Below are 16,733 nucleotides of genomic sequence, written 5' to 3' on the forward strand. Positions count from 1 at the left end.
AGACCGCCGACCTTTTTGTTGAAGACATCATTCTCAACCACTTGAAGCCCCGAGGCCTTGGGAATTTCTTTATGGTGGAAAGAGCGCACAGAGTTCCGGGTGGGAGACTGCGTCCTGGGGCCCCACCCTGGCCGTTGATTGCGAGGGTGCTTAATTTTAGAGACAGAGACGCTATCCTGCAAGCATCCAGGAATGGAGGTCCTCTTCAGTATGAAAACTCTGCTATCAGTTTTTTCCCGGACTTTACACAAGCAGTTCAGAAACAGCAGCAGGCCTTCATGGGCATCAAGAGGAGACTCCGGGACAAAGGACTAAAGTAGGCCATGCTGTATCCTGCAAAGTTGAGAGTTGAGCATGCAGGGAGAGCTTTTTTCTTTGACATTCCCGAGGTGGCGGCGGACTGGTTGGATACGGTTTATCCTCGGGATGAGCGACAGCGACGGAGCGGTGATGAAGACGAGGTCACCCAAGAAAAAGAATAAAAACTTCTATTGCTGCAGGTGTGGTCGGGCTGGGTTGGGGCAGGATGCGGGCTGGTGACTGTGGAAATTAGCTGATTGTCTGCATTGCTTAGATGGTCCTGATAGTATTGCTGGGGCTGAGCGGGTAAATGGGGGCCGTACTCCACCTCAGAGTTACTCTTCGATAGTTTAGTAGATAGGTTATGGGGCGACAGGCACACTGCGAGTTGGGGGCGGATGGATACCGTGGGCAGGGGTGCAGGGTGGGGGGTGGTGAAGGGGGTTTGTATTGGAGTGGTATTTTTTATTTTCATTTGGTATTGTTTGTTGCACATATTACATTTCAAGGCTTTAATCAGGATTGTGTATTTTGTAAAAAAGAGAGGAACCCACACCTGAATAAATTTCACACCATTTGAATTCGAAGTGAAAAGAAGATAAACAAAGCTTAATATGTTTATCTAGGCGATTGTTTTCGCCGTTTTATTTAACAATTTTATCAAAAAATAGAAGTCACTTAAGTCTAGAGAAATCTCAATGTCTTGAACGTACTTGCCAAATGCGTACACCAAAACCTTAAATCAAAAAAAGTGAATTTTGACACAACAATTCACGCAATATACTTAATGAATTGTAAAAACACACAACTAATTAACATGTGATATACAAAAAAACATATGAGACTGTTTCACAAAGAAGGGGGAAAAAATATAACCATATTTCTTCAAAACAGTATTAGAAAATATTGTTTAAATTGACCAACAAGGAGCCTATTAATGGGTCTCCAATAGAACAAAACGACCTCTCGGTAGAAATGTTGAATGTAAAGGCTAGGCATGTAGTTCCTAGCGATCTAAACTATTTATCAGAACTGAGGACTTGGTCCTGTACGCCCGCCTACGCGTTTCGAGTTTGTGAGGATTCTTCTCAAACTCTCTTCAGGGCCAAATAAATTTCTTTCCCCATTTGTTAAACCTATTGATAAAGACACAAAAAGTTTGTGGGACACTCGTTACCAATTGCTTCCCTCAACCTGCTCTCACTTTCTCTTATATACAATTTAAAATGCCACATACCTCTGGGGATCCGAGGTGATTCTGTTCATCCAAACCACTTGTAAAAATTCTTTTATAGGGTCTGTGCGTTTTTCTAAAAGGACACGGGGGGACTTTTAGTTGCTAATCATACATATTAGTTACAGACTTTTCATGGACGGTGCAAAGGCCAAGTATATCCTACCTGGATGTATGATGCCAGGAGAATCAGTGTATTGCTGCAATTTTCAGATTATATATTGTTCGTTATCCACATAGTTGACTGCAAGTGAAACGTGGCATATTACTCGCTTGTAACATTCCAGGTGCCAATGAGCTCCTTAAAATTTTTCCGGTAATTACTTACTATGTTGTTTTCTACTCCTAAGCGTTGTCTAAATTCAAGGAAGGGACCGGATCCTTGCCGGTAACTCTTCTGGAGCGCCCTCCGGTATCTTGGTACTGTTTAAGAAAAAACGGGTGCCGATTAGACGATACTCGGGAGAAGCCTCGTCAGTTACAAAGGGCACGGGGCGCGCTGGGCGTGTTAAACAGAGCCGCGCTCCGAAGCTATCTGAAGTTATTTTAAAATGCGGAAAAAGGGAGCCGTAATGCCCTTTAAAAGTATTCTATGTAAACATCGCATTGCCAAGAGACCGCCGGGGAGTTTAACGCTGGGCAGTTGTCATACCTTGCAGCTCAGCCACGATCTTCACTTCCTCATTCCTTTACACCAAGTGAATGCGGTTTCGATTCCCTCTGTGTCACGGAGAAGTAAACTCCTCCTTAATTGGCCAATCGGGAGTGGGATGTTTTACATTTTCATATTGGTGCATTATGGGACCTGGAGTCCATTGGTGATGGAACCAAATTACAATCTTGAAACTTCACTCATGGAGTTCAACCCAGTATTTATAGTATTGAACCGGAATTGAATACTGTTTTGAAGAAATATGGTTATATTTTTTCCCCCTTCTTTGTGAAACAGTCTCATATGTTTTTTTGTATATCACATGTTAATTAGTTATGTGTTTTTACAATTCATTTTGTATATTGCGTGAATTGTTGTGTCAAAATTCACTTTTTTTGATTTAAGGTTTTGGTGTACGCATTTGGCAAGTACGTTCAAGACATTGAGATTTCTCTAGACTTAAGTGACTTCTATTTTTTGATAAAATTGTTAAATAAAACGGCGAAAACAATCGCCTAGATAAACATATTAAGCTTTGTTTATCTTCTTTTCACTTCGAATTCAAATGGTGTGAAATTTATTCAGGTGTGGGTTCCTCTCTTTTTTACAAAGTATTTGGGCCCTTACCCCACCTCGTCCGCATGGGCCAAACTCCTTTTGTTGTTAAAAGTTCTAGAGCGGGTCATTACCCGAGTGAGTTAGGACTGAGACAGTTCTTGTCTCTTGGGTGTCACTTAATTGATTAAATCTTATACAAGGGACATTTTCCTTGTTAAAGCATGTCAGAGAATGAAACACTGTCTTTTACGGAAAGCCACATAAAAACTTTGATTGCTTCTAATCCCTTCTCGGGGCTTTCTCTTAGTACTACTGCCAAACATCAAAATGAGGCTGATAAATTAACTCGTCTCCAAAAGAAACACATCAGGACAGAATTGCACGGTTATTTTCTTCTGCAGCATTTGCGGGCCGGCACTATACCTTGGGGCCTACAGGTAAAAAATATACCAGTGATATTTGTGGAAGATCAGGAATATAAGAAAGGCTTTAGTTTTATCAATACTAAATGCAGTAGAGACCTCATGGTCCATACGATCGAGACGGCACAGCGTCTGTGTAGTGAGGAAGAAAAGGAAAGTGCTGAATTACTGAAAGCTATTGCTGATAACAAAACTGAGGTAGAAGCTAAGAATCTATTAGAGAAAATCGAGAAAGAAATTCAGACCTTTAAGGATATCACGATTAATACCAAGACTGCCCGATTTGAGAAAGACTCTAAATCATTTAAAATAGAACAAGTTTACCCCTTTTTAAAGGAAGATTATTACACTACCATAGACTCTAAAAGAGCTCTAAACAACTACCAGGGCAGATCAAGAACGAGATTCACTACCTTCTCATCTACCTCATCTTCAGGAACGTCCCCTGACTCCAATCAAGGCCAGCAAAATAAAAAAGGCTCTAACCAACCTTTTTTAGGAAAGGGAGGGCAACCAAACTCCCGCTACAAACCCCGCTGGGAAATGCGGACAAGGAACAGATATTACAACAACTAGATACATCAACAATAGTTAATCTTTCCGACAGGCCCCTCACTAAAGACGAAAGTATGATCCTCAATTTGGGCCTCAAATTCGTCCCAAATCGACGAACTGATTTCACAAAATTGAAACTAGAGGCACTAGACTTTTGTAGGAAAATCAGATTAAAAACATTTTTTGCCGGTGTAGAAACTCCCACCAGTGGTGAGACTACTGGCCTCAGAGTGAAATCTAATTTTTTGCCTACTACTAATATTCCTAAACAGGTATACGCCTTTGAGCAAGCAGTGTTGTCAGCACTCACAAAATTAGAGAAAAGCAAACCATTCATTAACCACAATATAAGTAAGGGACAACTCAAAGCCATCAAAGAGTTGAAATCAGACCCTTCCATTCTTATTAAACAGGCGGACAAGGGCGGGGCGGTGGTAGTGTGGCCACGCCCTATGTATTTGTTGGAAGGAAGAACACACGTTGGAAACTTGGAATGGTACCGAGCGGTCAAGAATGACCCTGTGGTAGAAATTCAGAATAAAATCTTGAGTATCACCAAGGATGCATTAGAGAATAGTTTCTTGGGTCCTAAAGAATTCGAGTTCCTAAACAAGAAGTCTCCGAGAACACCCGTTCTCTACTTCTTACCGAAGATCCATAAAAACAGCACGACACCACCGGGGAGACCAATTGTCTCCGGCTGTGATTCAGCCCTTGAACCAGCTTCAAAATATATCGATTTTTTCTCGAAACCTTTTTTGAATGGGGTCAAGTCGTACCTAAGAGATACGATCGACTTTATCAATAAACTTGAAGATATGACGTTTGACCCCGAGTCACAGCTGATGGTAACGCTAGACGTTACCTCACTGTATACACAAATTCCCCAAGATGAGGCTCTTGAGGTGATGGAAATTTATCTAGATCAGCGTGAAAGACCACACAGAGTTCCAACTGCTTTTATTTTGGCCTTGGCCCAAATCACATTAAAAAGCAATTACTTTAAGTTCGAAAATGAGTTTTTTGTACAAATCAAGGGGACAGCCATGGGTTGTCCCTACGCTCCGGAGATGGCGGTACTGTACATGTCACAGTACGAAGAAAAATTTGTCCATAATGATAATCCTTATGGTGCCAACATCATCCAGTGGTTAAGGTACATTGACGACGTCTGGCTCCTGTGGCAGGGGAGCCAGACTGAGTTGATGGCCTTCCATGAATGGCTAAATCTGAGACATCCTGACATTAAATTCTCTATTGATTGCAGCAATCAGCGAATGACATTCCTTGATGTAGCTGTGGGCTCGGAAGAGGGCAAGTTCACCACCACTTTGTTTAAAAAAGCCACAGACAAAAACACAATCCTACACTACAAAAGCTTCCACCCACAAGGACTGAAACAGAACTTACCCTACGGTCAACTACTCAGGATCAGGCGTAACTGTTCAGATCTTGATGAATTTAATGTACATGCTGAGACCTTCTGTGACGAGTTGGCCAAAAGGGGTTACCCTAAAAAACTCCTTAAGCACTCCAAGAAAAGAGCACGCTACACCCCCCGTGAGGAATTGCTTAAATTAAAAACCAAGAAAGAGTCCCGTAATTAGCCCACAAAACCTCTGCCACTGCAACTGAGACAGAGCGTCCGAGATATTGTTGTCTATGCCTGGCATGTGGCTCACTCTAAAGATAATGTTGCACCTTAGACAGCCTAATAAAAAACACCTTCAACACCCACACATCTTTTGCTGACTTCCTATTCACCAAGAGCACCACGGACATAGTTTCCACGTTAAAAAGATCTGTCTTATCTGCAAAGGGGTCCCCTCCCCCCACTTGGGGGGCTATTACCAGTGGGAAAAACTCCAGAAAAGCGATGCTCCTCCCACCATTCTTCCATGCCCGTGATCTCTGATCTTCGCACAAATGCCCACCCAACTGAAGCTGAAACCAGGTCCCCTGGCTGCAACAGAAAATACCTGCATGTTTTGTTCTGTCTTGTCCCGCACCTTCTCTAAAGGTATGCCATTAAACTGCTCCAAAAATGCTCTCTATACCCTCAAGTCTTCCATTATGCCCGCAGACAATCTCACCCTGTGGTTCGGCATATCTCCCCTGCCAATCCTAAATCTAATCTCCTGCAGAAAGGTCTCCCTGCCAGAACCACCCTGCATGCAAAATGTAAAGGCCCCAATAAGACTCGCACTTGTATAGGAATACAAATATAGGATTTTCCCATTTCCAAAGGTGTACCACCTATATGCCAGCTAAATGCGTGGCAGTGTAATATTATTTTAAAAGTCTATATTTTAGTCTTTGTGATGTTCATTTTTAAGAAATCTTTCCCAAGGTACTCCTTCAAACCTTCTAAATTACACTGTAGACCACATCATCTGCATACATTAAGATATATCAATTATGAGATTCGACACATGGAAGTAAATTACTTACATTTGCAGAAGATTGAGATATAGAGAGAAAAGTAATGGGGCCAACGGGCAGCCTTGTTTCAAGCTAGTCATTGTATTTTTGGGGTTTGGCCATTACTTCCTCTCATTAACACTCTGCACCACGTAGATGAATGTAGTGCTGTAAGGTATTCTTATATCATCAGCTTCTGTCAGCCATTGTGGATTTGCACTGATTGTTATCCATAGTTCTTCTTCCAAAGTGTATCCGCAGACACTTATGGCAAAACAGGCAGCTCTCAATACTATTACTGAAGGTATAATCGAAAGGTTGGTCTTGCGTTTATTTGAAACCTCACTCGCATAGCTGCAAGGATTGAGTGAAGTGTGAGTAGTTGGGCATTGGAAACGCAGTGGACAGCAACTCCACATCAATTGCTGCTACATACTTTCAGCACAAGTGCATGCCTCTGGATTTTGCATGTTGCTAGTTTCCGGGTCCTTTGCATCTTTCATCAATAGATATACGCCTCATTGTTGGCATGCAAATAATACAAGTTCTGAGACCTTCAGGTAAACTGCTGGTGTATTGTTTATTTGAATAATCCCTCAAAGCAAACTGGTTATATACTTCTGCTGAAATGTGTCTCCTATGGCAGCTAGCCTAAGCTGCTCTATCTTTGAGCGTTCTACCCTCGCCTACTCCCTGCTCACTTCCTCATAGCAGGGCCAGGAAGTAGTCCTTCTGTCCTGTGTCTGTTCAATAACCACAAGGGTCCTTGTGTCGTTTCACTATCTCACAGTGGTCAACATGAGGCGCATTACACATGCCACAGTTTTAAAACATCTTAAAGGAAGCTTTATGTTCATGAATCAGGACAATTTTAATTTGGCAATTTCTTCCCTTGGAGTGTAGGGAGTTTAAAGAAAGAGGCATCTAAAGTATGTTTGTTGTAGATAGAAAAAGTAAGTTCTTTATCTAAATTAAAATTATTTCCTTGTATGAAGTATGATTCTAATATATGCTATTACTTACTACATTTAGTGCTGTTAACTGTGAGCAAAACCAGCAAAGTATGTGCCTTATGACTAACTGTCATCCATTACCAACATTTGCCACTCCAGAGAAGTGCCTTTTAACAATCAAGATACTGGCGAAGTGATGTCAGACATAAGCGTCACTTTTGACGCGTACACTCCGACACATTCCGGTGGGCGCATCTGGAACCATATTACACCATGTGGCGCATTTTCCTTGTTTGCTCTTGGCTCACCTTTCAAAAGATGCGCCCTGAGCAAACAAAGAGAGTTTACCATATTAGATTGAATGCACAGAAACTAGACCAGACGCAAACTGGTGCTGCCCTGGGGGCTGCAGATTCAAGTGTAATATAGAGCAGCCTTGAAGCAGCCGCTCTGTGTTTCACTGTGCAGGCGGCAAACCGGCTGCACTTTCAGAGGGATGGGAAACCCCCTTGCAAGAACAGTGAGTGACTGCACCCACCTGAATAGCTATGTCTAGGGGATCCATAGGACCCACTTTACCCTCTCCAGAGGACTGCCATTAGGGGGCGCACTGACCCTATGCCACCTTTTAGGTGGGACACTGTCAGCGTGCCTCCTGACAGCTTCTTTAACTTTGAGCTTGTGTCTATAATATGGAGGTGCAAACACCAATGGCGCCCGAGGTACTTTGTATAATAAGGCCCCTGATATGCCTTGTAGGAAGCATAGGTGTAGAGCTAGTGGCCTGTTAGGCAGGCAGAAGTCACCATTGATCATAGGAAGTGAAAGTCAGAGGAGCTCCCTGTTAGCGAGGCACAAACTTGCCCTGTGCCTCTATGTTTAATTTAATAGGCATGTTATATTGTTTCACATAATTAATAATGAGTGATCTTCTGTTAAAAATAAAGAGTTGTGTGTTAGTCCACAAAATATGTCTTTGGCACGAGTTCGCAGAGTATGGTCAGCTTTGTTTTTTCTCTTCGCAATTGGTACCACTCATCTCACCCTCTCCTCTGCTGTTTGACTGCTGGAACCTCAGTTGCTAGTAGAGATATCAGCAGCAAAATATAGAAGCAGGAGGGAAGAATATGTCAAATTAAGAGAATTTGTGGTTTTGAGTTCACTTTTTTTTAGTTTGTCTGATGTATCTTCTGTGTTTTATTTCTGCTCCAGAAAGGACACAAGCACCAGAAGATCGGAGTGGACAACCTCGCCATGGAGCCATAGAGGTTCCACCGCAGTGGCCCAACCCCAGGACAGAAGCATCATTGACTCGACTTCAGAAAATCCTCTCTTTGTTCTCTGCATTCTTCACACTCTGTGCTCTCTCCTACATTCTTCCACACATTACTCAAGATGTGCATACTTATACATGTTGAATATGTGCTGTCAATGCCTTGTCATAAGTTGTTCCATACGTGTATCCTGGGTTCAGAACCCTTGAAAGACTGTAAACTCACCAAGGGCACCGACCAAGCGCCTGTTGGGCAAGATGGAAAAGGTCCTGCCTGTCCCAACAAGTGACATCATCTTGTCCTCTACAGTAACTTTTTTTAGCCAAATTTTTTTAATCTTAAAGCAGTTTTTTATGGAAATACTGTCCGGTAAACATGGCCTCCATCCATCACCACCCACTCACTGAAGCAAACCTTCTCCTCAAACCGTTTAACGCTCCATACTACTGGCATAGCATAATCATCAGGAGCTTATCTGTCCTGGGTAGGTGACACCCCACTAAATAAATTAGAATGGTGCAAAAACATTAAAATTGTTTGCCGGCCACCCTTGTGGGGATACAGCATTCTGCATTATTGAACGCGTCCTTTCACTACCATGGGCTAAAGTGCAGAGGATGGGGGAGGGGGTGCATAAAGAAGGGGTCAGAGTGCTGCTACTGAGTGGTAATGGACACTAGTGCATAGGCATAGCTTACAGGTGGCTCACATTTCGTTCCCCAGTGACACAGAACACTACAAAGAAACATCTCGAACAATACCCAAGGAATGAAGAGTCACTGTGCTTCCCCAAAGGTGTTGAGAACAAAGTGAGTTATGTCGGCCTCGTGATAACATCCAAGCTGCAGATTTACAAGCCCCTTGCACCACTTTTGCGTCACTTTTCCCATTTTAAAAATGACGCAAAAGTGGCGCAAGGGGCTTGTAAATAAACCCCTATGTTTACATTGTCTAATGAAGTCATCCATAGAACTTGATTGTATTATGTCCAGACACCTAAATGTCCCTAAAACGTCCCCTTGTCTTCTCAGTCCAAGTGTTTCCTGATAGTAGGTTGTAACTACATGTCCTAAGTAAAAATCTGAACTAAAAGGTGCAAGACGCTGTGCAACAAGTCTGTAAAAGCTTGAACAAACCAAACATTTGTTTTTCTAGCATGAGATCCAAGGGACGACAGTTTACAGTCTCCAAACTGTGTGTCTAGATTGTACTTTGATATTTTCCGTTGGGTATGAAGCCCACAAGACACAGCTGCAGCTACACTGATAGGATCTGATGAAGGAAAAGTTCAGAGCCTAACAGCTCTGTGGCCCGAGTCAGTGTTTTCCGCCATTGAACGTGAACTGTCACAGAGAAGTGGTCAATGCAGCGCGGTTTATGGGCAGCATCTTTCCAAAAGAACAAACTCTTCTAAAGATGGCATTTATTGTGAATGGTTCCTGTGAGTGGTTCTTGTGCCCTGACCTATGAAAAGGTTTGCTTTTCAATTGCCTCCTTATTGTGTCTCCAAACGCTGAATGGACTTTCCTTATTGACAATATTTCCTCTCGCACAAACACTTTACACAATGTAGCTAAGTAGAACACTTTGACAAGAGCTAAATGTATGCACCGTGCCTCTGCTTGTAATGCAGACATTATTAAATAAAACAGATTTAAATAAAAAAGACTGATTCATTCTTGGTTCTAAAGTGCTGTGTCTGTATAGACGCATGTAATTACTTTTGCTGTGTCCAAGCCTGCCCGCTCCAACTCTGGGGCTTATTTACAAGCCCCTTGCACCGCCCGTACTTCACGTTTTTCCATGTCTTTTCCTGGAATACTCCTGTGCCTCCAGAACTGCTACTCCCACACCAGGCTTCCTAGTTTGTGCTCCCATGAACTCTAAATCCACCAGGCCTGCTTATTCATAGCACACAGAATCATTTTGAGTGGTGGTGCATGATTTTGCAAACTGGCCTGCATCACACACAAGACCCCTCACGCCCAATTGCTCAAATACCTAAATAGCAAACTGGTAAAAGCAGGAAAATCCAGAACTTTGAGAAGCACCAACTCACTTCTTCTCATCCCCCGAAATTGAGAAGGAAAACTACCCAATGCCGATCCTTCTCTGGTAACGTTCCCAGGATGTGCAACGCACTCCCTATTGATCTCAGATGCAACCCCTCCTTCTCTTGCTTCAAAAAGGACCTGAAACTCCTGCTCCTCAACCAATACTTTACCGACCAAGTCAACCAACCTAGGCATCAATAACCTAATGGACTCCCCTCTCACTTTGACCTTCAAGGATGGTGGTTATCTGACTGTTTCAACCACCTGCGTTTTCTCTCCTGCACTGTATACATAAGTATTATGTCTTGGCTTATATCTTTACTGCGCAATATAAAGGGGACCCCCTCTGAAAAAGCAAAAAAAGGTCACGGAGAAGAGGGGAAGAACAGACACATCAAAACAAGAAGTCTCCCTCACGACCTACAGTTATATTACATTATCATCATTTCAAATCCAAGTGTGGGCCATCCAAAAACTATTCATAGACACAAACAGTTCACAAAAATATCCTTTTAATTAATTTCTTTTATCAAAAATACTTTTATCATCTTTTTCTCTTTTTTATATAAAAGGTTTCTTTTTTTTCCACAATTATAAGGCACGGATATACAAATTATTCAAAATCAAAATACACATATACAAAATACAATATCAAAAAGCATATTATACAAAGCAACTAGCAACCCAGAGAAGAGAGAAACTCAACAAATTCACACACCAACTTTCAAACCACACTCTCACTAACCCCAACACACATCAAATCAATCTGGGAAGATCTGCTACAGAGTGTTATAGTAGTTTTTGTAGACCATGTCCAGCAACTGCAAAAAGCAGGGTCTTGACAAGGCTATGGTTGACGCGTTTCGGTGGCTAGAACAGGGATGACATGCCACCTTCTTCAGGACCAGCCAGATATAGAGAGGGGTGTCTACTCAACCAGGGGAAAGAACAACTAAAAAGTCCTCTGATATTTGGGAGGGTATCGTTAATATTCAATTAATTAGATGCCAAGCGAGTCAAAAAAAGGACACCTTCCCTCATGTATGAAGTGTCAGATTTAGGATCCTCCATCACTTATCCTATTATGTAGGTCGGTCTGTCACGGGGTCTCGTATTGTATCTGAAATCGTATTTCCAGCGTGTTGACTCTTTCAACCAATTTTTCACTTGACATATAAATACACCTTAAAGGGCAAAAAAGTTCTGATCCCAGCTAATGCCCCAACTGTCTCTATGTTCACGATTTCTTCCTAGAACCACAAGTCCCAATAACCGTGCTCGGTTGCTCCGTGAAGCATGCCACGTTGAGTTTAAAGAGATCACGAAACCACGATAAGGGCTTGAAAAGAAGTGACCGACTGGGTGCGAGTATATGAAACAGCCATGACGTACGTGAGGAATGAACTACCCATAAGGTTATTGTGACTGATGGGCCGCATACAATTTAACCCGTGTGCCTCTTCCACGAGAGTCTGTTTTTGACCGCTGTATCCTTATGTGGACCGCTCCCTCTTCTGGCAAGACGTCCGCCAGTTCTAATCCACCTTCACCTTGTTTGGATGCTGCCACCAACTCAGACACCCGCAAGGCCCCGAAAAAGGCAAGCAAGTAAGCCGGACTGAATAATCTTACCTCATATTGACACCGGCACACCTACTGTAGGGCCCCCACAAGCCTACCCAACCTTTCTACATTGATAGGTCACCTAGTGTCCTGCACTCCAGGTACCAAACGTTCCCAACCCTATATGGCCTTTTGCACCCTAAAATCTTTAGTGGGATCTCTAACACCATGCAACCCCACGAAGAAAGCAATGGCAGACAATTGCCTACGCACTAACGAGAGTGACTTTCCTTGCTCCTTCTGACCCACAAAAAAACCCAGTACACCTTCTGGTCTGAATCGGTTTTCCTCTGTGCCTGTGACAAAAGTCACACTGTATACCCCAAAGCCCTTGCGTACATACGTTTTATCTGGGGTGCCAATGATGCTGTAATTAGGTGTGCGGCAATGGGGCAGCAAGCCTCCATAACTCCTCTGGGAAATCAGTCATCCATTCGTCTGCTTGCGCCCACCATGCCCTGAACTCTGCCATCTTAAATCGAGACAAAGCGTCCGCCACTGTATTATCCACACCAGGTACATGTTTGGCAGCAAAATGCACATTATGCAAGAGACACAGGCGAATCAGAGATTTCAACTATCACAGCACCAAAGGGAATTTTGCGCTCTGATTATTAATGGTCATCACCGCAGACATACTGTCTGACCAAAAAATTACTCGTGTTCGCCAAAGATGTCCCCCAAATGTGTAAGGCGACAATGATAGGAAACAATTCCAGAAAGGTGACATTGAGTGTTGGCCCAGACGTGGCCCAGATGTAACCCATACCTCAGGCCAATGCTTCATGCACCACCTAGCGCTCAATACTGCTCCAAAACCAATACTTTCCGCTGCATCAGTTTAGAGGGCTAACTCACTGTTGTTGCACACTGGCTGCTACCATAACAGTGTTCCATTGAAGTTGTCTAAGAACCCTCGCCATGACTCCAAGTCCTCTCTGACGTCTGCCGACAACCTTGTGAGATGGTGCTTAGCCCGTAGACCGGACATCGCTCTTACTATGTTCTTTGAAAAGACTCTCCCCATGGGAATCACTCTTAAGGCAAAATTCAATTGGCCTACCAAGACCTGCAGCTGATGCAAGGTAACCTTGGCTGAGATGCAGGCGTTAACCGCCTCCCTGAATGCCGTCACCTTCTCCTGTGGCAACCTACACTCCTCTGCCACTGAGTCAATTTCAATCCCCATGAAACATAAACTTGGGGTGGGGCCTGTAGGAGAGCAGGGTCTGCTTCCTATGGTCACCACCACTTTTTGCTGTGATTTTCTGGTTTTTCGTCTTTAGTGTGGCTGTGGGCCTTATAATCAGACCCACAGCCCAGCTGTTCTCTCTCTAAATTGATACCATGTACTTTAGGTACATACCAGATTGGGTATTGGGTCACCTTTGTGAGCCCCTGTATAGTGTACCATAGGTACCAAGGGCATAGGTGCATCCAAGGCCTACCAGGGGCTGCAGCATGTATTATGCCACCCCTGGCTGGCCCTCCAAACTGACACCACATGCTGATCACTCAGCTTGGGTAAGGTGGTGTAATCACCCCTTACTTAGATACAGTATATCTATATCTACCTATACATATAGACACATATGCACCTATAAGTCACTCCTATGGTAGGCCTCGGCAATCCTGGAGGCAGAGTGCTTGGTTTTATGTGAGAGGGTGCCCTAGCATGAGCTGAGCCCCTCTGCAGCTTTCGGAACCATCTCCTTATAGCTGTTCCATGATATAGCCATACCATATACTCTTAAGTGCATTATAATGCTCCTTTGGTTTGGCTTTATCAAAACATGTCGTGGAAGGTGTCAAAAACTTTGGAATACTACCCCCCGCCAATTCTGGCGGCGGGGGTAGCATTCCACCCTTCTAGAGGGAAAAGACATGTATGTTACTGCTTTACCCGGTTAAAGTTAAACAGAGCCCCAGCCTCACAAAATGGATGCTGCTGCCACAGACACAAGTCTGACCTCCTGCTGCTGGACGATACTCCGGCAGGGGAGGCCTGGACAGTAGGTGTCTTGTCGAGGGAGGTGCCAGCACCTCCCCAGACAGACAGATGTGTATTGGGACAGGGAGGGCTGCACCAGCTGATGCTTTTTGAGACACTGCCTGGGGCACACAAGGTGCTCCATGCATAGCCCGGTTCAAACCAGTTGCTGGGGCACTCCATCCCCAGCTCTGGCGCGAAACTAGACAAAGGGAAAGGGGTGTAACCACCCCCTTCTCAAGTCCACCCATAGGTGGGACCTGGGCAGGTAATCCAGCCCCTTAGCTTAGTATAAGTATAGGAGCTGGGTCCCCAGGACTTCAGATTATCCTGGAAAGAAACTTTGATACAAAACTCTTGGACCTTCGACATTCTATTCTGACTAGAAGACGGAAGACATCTCCCTTGTGGTCAAGGAGTGACCACCCTGTGCAAACAGGCACCACCAGTAACTTGCCGGTCTGCTTTGTCGACGCTCCCGCCAAAACCCGAAGACTCAGCGACACAGGAACTGGACTCTCAGACTTCTCTAACTCCAACCCACATGCACAGCAAAGCTGAGACCCGTGGCGGACACGAGAGACGTGGGACCGGACACCCTGGACATCCTGCATTTTGCTAACAGCTCGACTACCGAGGTACCCTCGCAGTTGTGCATTGGGGTACGAGAAGCCCCAGACCGGAGCGCCATTTGCACCGAAGCTCAGCCCTCCACACTCCACGAGTGCCGAGTGGGTCCCGCTCTTGCATTTCAGCTCGATGTGTCTTCCCGTTTCCTGGCCCATTGACTAGTGAGCCTCATGAAGACTTTTCTTTTGAACTAAACCACTTTCCTGGTTGCTCCAGGCTTGCTCCAGCTTCCCTTCAAAGGAGAAGCGCCACAGACCTTGCTGGTCTGCAACAGAGCCAATTTTGACCTCCTGCGTGGGTTACGGTTGCCAAGGCATGTTGGGTCCAATCCGGATACTGACACCGCAGTCAACTAGATCCTTCGTGGGACAGTTCGAATCAAGCACCTAGTCATGTTCGAGGCCTCCAGGACCTCGTGGCTGAAGAGACAAGCTCACCTTCTTCACCTTCAAGCACACAACATTGCATGGTTCCTTCCTGGTTCCTTTGGTCACTGGCTGGTGACCCAGACTCTGTCCCCTCTGCTTTCAGGTTCTTCACATCGTTGATCCACCCTTGGATCCACCCAGACACTTTTCCTCTGGTCGCCTGCAGCCCTTCTTTGCAGCTCTCCATAGAAAAAGACAACGAAACCAGACATCAAAAGGCACCTATGCACCCGACTTCCCTGGGGGAGGTAAGACGAGTACTTCGGTGCTCCCGTGGGTCTTGACTCTCGAAGTGTCCTAGTCTAATGGGGTTTTATCGTAGTCCATCCGGAAGTGTCCTAAAACAGTAACTTTGTAACTTCTTTGTTTCCCATTATAAGTCAATGGTAACTCGCGACTGTGTTTAGACACTGCACATGTCTTCTACTTCCTAACCTCTGGTTGTTTAGTGTAGTCCCAGCGATTCTACAGGCCCTAGGCCTGCTGTCTAACTCTCACGTGGTTCTTATACCACTTCTTTAGTATATGGGTTGTGAGGCCCCTAGGGCATAACGGTATTTGTGCAACTTATCGTATGCTAATTCAGTAACATGTGATGTACTTTTACCTCTGACCTCATAAAGAGTGTAGAGGGGTTGTGTTTAGAATAAATACATATATATTTGATATATACCTTGTGTGGTGTCCTTTCATTTGGTACTCAAGGGATTATAATTGGTAAAACAGCTTGCTTCACATGCTCTCTGAAGTCTTAGCCTAAGACTGCTGGTCCATGCTACCACTAGGATAGCTTGTCTATAAGGTTGACTTTACAACCACCATCAATAAGGGTCAGTTAGACTGGTGCAAGGTGCCCACTAGAATAGTGGACATCATATGCCAGGCTAACTTCTCACATTGGTGTGCAGTGGGTGGGATAAGAGCTTGCTGTTGTTTTACCATATAATCTTGAAATATCATTTGAAAGATCACATTAGGGTACCTGTAGGTACATATAAATAGAGTTCTTATAATACATAAGTTCTACTGAACTTAGCAGTTGTAGGTGGTAAGGGCCTAGCAAACCCTGACTACAACTCCTAGAGAGGTTCTAGTAGGAAAACATTTAGTGTAGGTAGGTGCACACACCACACCTCACTTGAAAATGTTCTTGGATGCAGGGCTTATTGGGCCTCTGCCAGAAGCTGACCCTCCCGGGGCACCTTCTAAATAGGACACATTCACTTTCCATGAATTGAGAAGCCTGTGTACAGCCAGAAGGCTGAGACAAGGACAGAGTCCAACCTTTAACCCCCTGGTAGATATTTTAGTGGAGTATGGTGTAGAAAAGGCATCCACCCCAGATCAAACCGGTAGTACAGAGGGGGGGCATCGCTCAACAGAAGATCCTACTGGTGAGAACCAAGGGGAGTCTGATGATGATGTGGATGCTAACCAGGTAGAAGTCAGGTAACTGAACCAGGTTAACCTAGGACTATTTGTGACTGGAGGAGGAAGAATCCAATCCAGACCCCCAAGTAGGCCTAACCCTGAGCACAGGAGAGGAAGGTCACTCTCTAGTGAGTCCAACCACTCTGATGACTCAGTAGGGTCCCATGCCTCACCTCTAGGGAGAATGACTTACCCTCAAAGAAGAGAG

The 16,733-nt window shown here is 44.3% G+C and overlaps 1 protein-coding gene across 2 annotated transcripts in view; it reads left to right on the forward strand.

The window, feature by feature from the left end:
* Positions 1–10,035, forward strand: part of SMIM22 (small integral membrane protein 22) — a 195,516-nt gene extending 185,481 nt beyond the window's left edge. Inside the window, exons 4-5 of one of the 2 annotated variants that reach the window (XR_015300691.1) lie at positions 8,308–9,210; positions 9,288–10,035. Coding sequence is in view for 1 of the 2 variants with exons in the window: in XM_086941327.1 (XP_086797453.1) it covers positions 8,308–8,361 (54 nt within the window). In the remaining variant the exon portion in view is untranslated. Of the gene's footprint in view, positions 1–8,307 lie in introns of both variants that reach the window. The other variant, XM_086941327.1, reaches the window with a different exon arrangement.
* Positions 10,036–16,733: the final 6,698 nt, after the last annotated feature.

This window comes from Lissotriton vulgaris, chromosome 10, assembly GCF_964263255.1.
Source record: "Lissotriton vulgaris chromosome 10, aLisVul1.2, whole genome shotgun sequence".
In the NCBI taxonomy this organism is placed as follows: domain Eukaryota; kingdom Metazoa; phylum Chordata; class Amphibia; order Caudata; family Salamandridae; genus Lissotriton; species Lissotriton vulgaris.